Source organism: Lampetra fluviatilis, unplaced genomic scaffold, assembly GCF_964198595.1.
Source record: "Lampetra fluviatilis unplaced genomic scaffold, kcLamFluv1.1 SCAFFOLD_140, whole genome shotgun sequence".
Taxonomy (NCBI): domain Eukaryota; kingdom Metazoa; phylum Chordata; class Hyperoartia; order Petromyzontiformes; family Petromyzontidae; genus Lampetra; species Lampetra fluviatilis.
In genome coordinates this window covers 10987-20000 of record NW_027620713.1, presented here as the reverse complement: position 1 = coordinate 20000, position 9014 = coordinate 10987, and the positions used below count along the sequence as shown (strand labels likewise).

At 58.2% G+C, this 9014-nt stretch overlaps 1 protein-coding gene and 1 long non-coding RNA gene across 2 annotated transcripts in view; both read left to right on the top strand.

Moving 5' to 3' along the window:
* The window catches only part of LOC144954293 (uncharacterized), a gene marked incomplete at its 3' end in the record, with an annotated part of 99594 nt that extends 92092 nt beyond the window's left edge, over nucleotides 1-7502 (top strand). The window contains exons 14-15 of the mRNA XM_078884815.1: nucleotides 115-271; nucleotides 7328-7502. Coding sequence (XP_078740941.1) covers nucleotides 115-271; nucleotides 7328-7502 — 332 coding nt within the window. The remainder of the gene's footprint in view (nucleotides 1-114; nucleotides 272-7327) is intronic.
* LOC144954298 (uncharacterized) lies at nucleotides 278-540 on the top strand. Its single transcript, XR_013641133.1, has 3 exons — nucleotides 278-305; nucleotides 367-406; nucleotides 512-540. It is a non-coding gene; the product is annotated as an uncharacterized LOC144954298 (long non-coding RNA).
* Nucleotides 7503-9014: the final 1512 nt, after the last annotated feature.

Below are 9014 nucleotides of genomic sequence, written 5' to 3'. Positions count from 1 at the left end.
TGGTGTGCCCGGCCTCTCTGCTCCACCACTGTGTGTGTGTGTGTGACTGTGTGTGTGTGTGACTGTGTGTGTGTGACTGTGTGTGTGTGTGACTGTGTGTGTGGTTGAGTGTAGATGATGATGACACACCACTCCCCGCTGGTGGAACCCTAGTGGTGTGCCCGGCCTCTCTGCTCCACCACTGGCGTCAGGAGATTGAGTTGAGGACGACACCCGGCCGACTCACCGTGTGTGTCCATCACGGTGAGGCGCGTGAGCGCTCACCACACAGGTACACTCACCACACAGGTACACTCACCACACAGGTACACTCACCATCACACTCACCACACTCACCACACAGGTACACTCACCATCACCACACAGGTACACTCACCATCACCACACAGGTACACTCACCACACAGGTACACTCACCACGCTCACCACCACCACACTCACCACACAGGTACACTCACCACGCTCACCACCACCACACTCACCACACAGGTACACTCACCATCACCACACAGGTACACTCACCACACAGGTACACTCACCACGCTCACCACCACCACACTCACCACACAGGTACACTCACCACACAGGTACACTCACCATCACCACACAGGTACACTCACCACACAGGTACACTCACCACGCTCACCACCACCACACTCACCACACAGGTACACTCACCACGCTCACCACCACCACACTCACCACACAGGTACACTCACCACACAGGTACACTCACCACACAGGTACACTCACCATGCTCACCACCACGCTCACCACCACGCTCACCACACAGGTACACTCACCACCACCACACTCACCACCACGCTCACCACACAGGTACACTCACCACCACCACACTCACCACCACCACACTCACCACCACGCTCACCACACAGGTACACTCACCACCACGCTCACCACACAGGTACACTCACCACCACGCTCACCACACAGGTACACTCACCACCACCACACTCACCACCACACTCACCACACAGGTACACTCACCACCACGCTCACCACACAGGTACACTCACCACCACGCTCACCACACAGGTACACTCACCACCACCACACTCACCACCACGCTCACCACACAGGTACACTCACCACCACGCTCACCACACAGGTACACTCACCACCACCACGCTCACCACCACGCTCACCACACAGGTACACTCACCACCACCACACTCACCACCACGCTCACCACACAGGTACACTCACCACCACGCTCACCACACAGGTACACTCACCACCACCACGCTCACCACCACGCTCACCACACAGGTACACTCACCACCACACTCACCACACAGGTACACTCACCATCACCACACAGGTACACTCACCACGCTCACCACCACGCTCACCACCACGCTCACCACACAGGTACACTCACCACCACCACACAGGTACACTCACCACGCTCACCACCACGCTCACCACCACCACACAGGTACACTCACCATCACGCTCACCACCACCACCACCACATAGGTACACTCACCACCACCACACTCACCACACAGGTACACTCACCACCACACTCACCACCACCACGCTCACCACCACGCTCACCACCACCACACTCACCACCACACTCACCACACAGGTACACTCACCACCACCACCACGCTCACCACCACCACGCTCACCACCACCACACTCACCACCACCACACTCACCACCACCACGCTCACCACCACCACACTCACCACCACCACGCTCACCACCACCACACTCACCACCACCACACTCACCACCACACTCACCACACAGGTACACTCACCACCACCACGCTCACCACCACCACACTCACCACCACCACGCTCACCACCACCACACTCACCACCACCACGCTCACCACCACCACACTCACCACCACCACGCTCACCACCACCACACTCACCACCACCACACTCACCACCACACTCACCACACAGGTACACTCACCACCACCACGCTCACCACCACCACACTCACCACCACCACACTCACCACCACCACGCTCACCACCACCACACTCACCACCACACTCACCACACAGGTACACTCACCACCACCACACTCACCACCACGCTCACCACACAGGTACACTCACCACCACCACACTCACCACCACGCTCACCACACAGGTACACTCACCACCACGCTCACCACACAGGTACACTCACCACCACCACACTCACCACCACGCTCACCACACAGGTACACTCACCACCACGCTCACCACACAGGTACACTCACCACCACCACACTCACCACCACGCTCACCACACAGGTACACTCACCACCACCACGCTCACCACCACCACACTCACCACCACCACACTCACCACCACACTCACCACACAGGTACACTCACCACCACCACACTCACCACCACCACGCTCACCACCACCACGCTCACCACCACCACACTCACCACCACCACACTCACCACCACACTCACCACACAGGTACACTCACCACCACCACGCTCACCACCACCACACTCACCACCACCACACTCACCACCACCACACTCACCACCACCACGCTCACCACCACCACACTCACCACCACGCTCACCACACAGGTACACTCACCACCACCACACTCACCACCACCACACTCACCACCACCACGCTCACCACCACCACACTCACCACCACGCTCACCACACAGGTACACTCACCACCACGCTCACCACACAGGTACACTCACCACCACTACACTCACCACCACGCTCACCACACAGGTACACTCACCACCACGCTCACCACACAGGTACACTCACCACCACCACACTCACCACCACGCTCACCACACAGGTACACTCACCACCACCACACTCACCACCACCACGCTCACCACCACCACACTCACCACCACACTCACCACACAGGTACACTCACCACCACCACACTCACCACCACGCTCACCACACAGGTACACTCACCACCACCACACTCACCACCACGCTCACCACACAGGTACACTCACCACCACGCTCACCACACAGGTACACTCACCACCACGCTCACCACACAGGTACACTCACCACCACCACACTCACCACCACACTCACCACACAGGTACACTCACCACGCTCACCACCACCACACAGGTACACTCACCACCACGCTCACCACCACCACCACATAGGTACACTCACCACCACCACACTCACCACACAGGTACACTCACCACCACACTCACCACCACCACGCTCACCACCACGCTCACCACCACCACACTCACCATCACCACACTCACCACCACAACGCTCACCACCACACTCACCACCACCACACTCACCACCACCACACTCACCACGCTCACTACCACCACACTCACCACCACCACGCTCACCACCACCACGCTCACCACCACGCTCACCACCACCACACTCACCATCACCACACTCACCACCACCACGCTCACCACCACGCTCACCACACAGGTACACTCACCACCACCACACTCACCACCACCACACTCACCACCACCACACTCACCACCACGCTCACCACACAGGTACACTCACCACCACGCTCACCACACAGGTACACTCACCACCACCACACTCACCACCACGCTCACCACACAGGTACACTCACCACCACGCTCACCACACAGGTACACTCACCACCACCACACTCACCACCACGCTCACCACACAGGTACACTCACCACGCTCACCACCACGCTCACCACCACCACACAGGTACACTCACCACCACCACACTCACCACGCTCACCACCACGCTCACCACCACCACACAGGTACACTCACCACCACGCTCACCACCACCACCACATAGGTACACTCACCACCACCACACTCACCACACAGGTACACTCACCACCACACTCACCACCACCACGCTCACCACCACACTCACCACCACCACACTCACCACACAGGTACACTCACCACCACACTCACCACACAGGTACACTCACCACCACACTCACCACCACCACGCTCACCACCACACTCACCACCACGCTCACCACACTCACCACCACGCTCACCACACTCACCACCACGCTCACCACCACGCTCACCACCACCACACTCACCACCACACTCACCACACAGGTACACTCTCCACCACCACCACGCTCACCACCACCCTCACCACCACCACACTCACCACCACACTCACCACACAGGTACACTCACCACCACCACGCTCACCACCACCACACTCACCACCACCACGCTCACCACCACCACACTCACCACCACCACGCTCACCACCACCACCACGCTCACCACCACCACGCTCACCACCACCACGCTCACCACCACCACGCTCACCACCACCACCACGCTCACCACCACCACGCTCACCACCACGCTCACCACCACCACGCTCACCACCACCACGCTCACCACCACCACACTCACCACCACCACCACGCTCACCACCACCACACTCACCACCACACTCACCACACAGGTACACTCACCACCACCACGCTCACCACGCTCACCACGCTCACCACCACACTCACCACCACACAGGTACACTCACCACCACCACACTCACCACCACGCTCACCACCACCACACAGGTACACTCACCATGCTCACCACACAGGTACACTCACCACCACCACACTCACCACCACCACACTCACCATCACCACACTCACCACCACCACGCTCACCACCACCACACTCACCATCACCACACTCACCACCACCACGCTCACCACCACCACACTCACCATCACCACACTCACCACCACCACGCTCACCACCACGCTCACCACACAGGTACACTCACCACCACCACGCTCACCACCACACTCACCACGCTCACTACCACCACACTCACCACCACCACGCTCACCACCACCACACTCACCACCACACTCACCACCACCACACTCACCACCACCACACTCACCACCACCACACTCACCACCACCACGCTCACCACCACCACACTCACCACCACGCTCACCACACAGGTACACTCACCACCACCACACTCACCACACTCACCACCACCACACTCACCACACTCACCACCACCACACTCACCACCACGCTCACCACACAGGTACACTCACCACCACCACACTCACCACCACGCTCACCACACAGGTACACTCACCACCACCACACTCACCACCACCACACTCACCACCACCACACTCACCACCACGCTCACCACACAGGTACACTCACCACCACCACACTCACCACACTCACCACCACCACACTCACCACACTCACCACCACCACACTCACCACCACGCTCACCACACAGGTACACTCACCACCACCACACTCACCACCACGCTCACCACACAGGTACACTCACCACCACACTCACCACACTCACCACCACCACACTCACCACCACGCTCACCACACAGGTACACTCACCACCACCACACTCACCACCACCACACTCACCACCACCACACTCACCACCACGCTCACCACACAGGTACACTCACCACCACACTCACCACACTCACCACCACCACACTCACCACACTCACCACCACCACACTCACCACCACGCTCACCACACAGGTACACTCACCACCACCACACTCACCACCACGCTCACCACACAGGTACACTCACCACCACACTCACCACACTCACCACCACCACACTCACCACACTCACCACCACCACACTCACCACCACGCTCACCACACAGGTACACTCACCACCACCACACTCACCACCACGCTCACCACACAGGTACACTCACCACCACACTCACCACACTCACCACCACCACACTCACCACACTCACCACCACCACACTCACCACCACGCTCACCACACAGGTACACTCACCACCACCACACTCACCACCACGCTCACCACACAGGTACACTCACCACCACACTCACCACACTCACCACCACCACACTCACCACACTCACCACCACCACACTCACCACCACGCTCACCACACAGGTACACTCACCACCACCACACTCACCACCACGCTCACCACACAGGTACACTCACCACCACCACACTCACCACCACCACCACACTCACCACACTCACCACACTCACCACTACCCTCACCCTCACCACGCTCACCCCCCTCACCACGATCTCCACCAACACCACGCTCACCTCCACACTCACCACGCTCACCACCACCCTCACACTCACCACCCTCACCACGCTCACCACCACACTCACCACGCTCACCACGCTCACTCCCTCACCACGCTCACCACCACCACGCTCACCACCACCACGCTCACCACCACGCTCACCACCACCACACTCACCACGCTCATCACCACCACACTCACCACCCTAACCACGCTCACCCCCCTCACCACGCTCACCACCACCACGCTCACCACCACCACCACGGTCACCACGCTCACCACCACCACCACCACGCTCACCACCACCACCACGCTCACCACGCTCACCACCACCACCACCACGCTCACCACCACCACCACGGTCACCACGCTCACCACCACCACCACCACGTTCACCACGCTCACCACCACCACCACGCTCACCACCACCACCACGGTCACCACGCTCACCACCACCACCACCACGCTCACCACCACCACCACGTTCACCACGCTCACCACCACCACCACCACGGTCACCACGCTCACCACCACCACCACCACCACGCTCACCACCACCACCACCACCACGCTCACCACCACCACCACGCTCACCACCACGTTCACCACGCTCACCACCACCACCACGCTCACCACCACCACCACGCTCACCACCACCACCACCACGCTCACCACCACAACGTTCACCACGCTCACCACCACCACGCTCACCACCACCACCACGCTCACCACCACCACCACGCTCACCACCACCACCACACTCACCACCACGCTCACCCCCCTCACCACACTCACCACCACCCTCACACTCACCACCCTCACCACACGCACCACACTCACCACCACACTCACCACCACACTCACCACACTCACCACCACGCTCACCACACTCACCACCACGCTCACCACACTCACCACCACACTCACCACGCTCACCACACTCACCACACTCACCACCACGCTCACCACACTCACCACCACGCTCACCACACTCACCACCACGCTCACCACACTCACCACCACGCTCACCACACTCACCACCACGCTCACCACACACTCACCACCACACTCACCACCACACTCACCACGCTCACCACACTCACCACACTCACCACCACGCTCACCACACTCACCACCACGCTCACCACACTCACCACCACACTCACCACGCTCACCACACTCACCACGCTCACCAGGCTCACCCGGCTCTCCGTGGTGAGCGTGGTGAGCAGGTTGTGCCGCTACTCTGTGGTGCTCACCACCTACAACCTCGTCGCCCGGGAGGTCGGCGACGGGGGTCAGAGGTCGGGGGGTCAGAGGTCGCGACCCCAGAGGGGGGCGACGCTGGGGCGGGTCAACTGGGCGAGGCTCGTTTTGGACGAAGCTCACAACGTCAAGAACCCCAAGGTGGGGGGTGGGGGGGGGTGTGTGGGTGTGTGTGTAGTGGTGTGTGTGTGTGAGTTAGTGTGTGTGTGTGTAGTGGTGTGTGTGTGTGTGTGTGTGGGGGGTGTGTGTGTGTGTGTAGTGGTGTGTGTGTGTAGTTGTGTGTGTGAGTTAGTGTGTGTATGTGTGTGTGTGTAGTGGTGTGTGTGAGTTAGTGTGTGTATGTGTGTGTGTGAGTTAGTGTGTGTATGTGTGTGTGTGTAGTTGTGTGTGTGAGTTGGTGTGTGTATGTGTGTGTGTGTAGTGGTGTGTGTGTGTGTGTGAGTTAGTGTGTGTATGTGTGTGTGTGTGTAGTGGTGTGTGTGTGTGTGAGTGAGTAAGTGTGTGTATGTGTGTAGTGGTGTGTGTGTGTGAGTTAGTGTGTGTGTGTGTAGTGGTGTGTGTGTGTGTGTGTGGGGGGTGTGTGTGTGTGTGTAGTGGTGTGTGTGTGTAGTTGTGTGTGTGAGTTAGTGTGTGTATGTGTGTGTGTGTAGTGGTGTGTGTGAGTTAGTGTGTGTATGTGTGTAGTGGTGTGTGTGTGTGTGTAGTGGTGTGTGTGTGTGTAGTGGTGTGTGTGTGTGTGTAGTGGTGTGTGTGTGTGTGAGTGAGTTAGTGTGTGTATGTGTGTAGTGGTGTGTGTGTGTGTGTAGTGGTGTGTGTGTGTGTAGTGGTGTGTGTGTGTGTGTAGTGGTGTGTGTGTGTGTGAGTGAGTTAGTGTGTGTATGTGTGTAGTGGTGTGTGTGTGTGTGTAGTGGTGTGTGTGTGTGTAGTGGTGTGTGTGTGTGTGTAGTGGTGTGTGTGTGTGAGTGAGTTAGTGTGTGTATGTGTGTAGTGGTGTGTGTGTGTGTGTAGTGGTGTGTGTGTGTGTAGTGGTGTGTGTGTGTAGTGGTGTGTGTGTGTGTGAGTGAGTTAGTGTGTGTATGTGTGTAGTGGTGTGTGTGTGTGTGTAGTGGTGTGTGTGTGTGTAGTGGTGTGTGTGTGTGTGTAGTGGTGTGTGTGTGTGTGTAGTGGTGTGTGTGTGTGTGAGTTAGTTAGTGTGTGTATGTGTGTAGTGGTGTGTGTGTGTGTGTAGTGGTGTGTGTGTGTGTAGTGGTGTGTGTGTGTGTGTAGTGGTGTGTGTGTGTGTGAGTGAGTTAGTGTGTGTATGTGTGTAGTGGTGTGTGTGTGTGTGTAGTGGTGTGTGTGTGTGTAGTGGTGTGTGTGTGTGTGTAGTGGTGTGTGTGTGAGTGAGTTAGTGTGTGTATGTGTGTGTGTGAGTGAGTTAGTGTGTGTATGTGTGTGTGTGTAGTGGTGTGTGTGTGTGTGAGTGAGTTAGTGTGTGTATGTGTGTGTGTGTAGTGGTGTGTGTATGTGTGTGTGTGTAGTGGTGTGTGTGTGTGTGAGTTAGTGTGTGTATGTGTGTGTGTGTAGTGGTGTGTGTGTGTGTGTGTAGTGGTGTGTGTGTGTGTAGTGGTGTGTGTGTGTGTGTAGTGGTGTGTGTGTGTGAGTGAGTTAGTG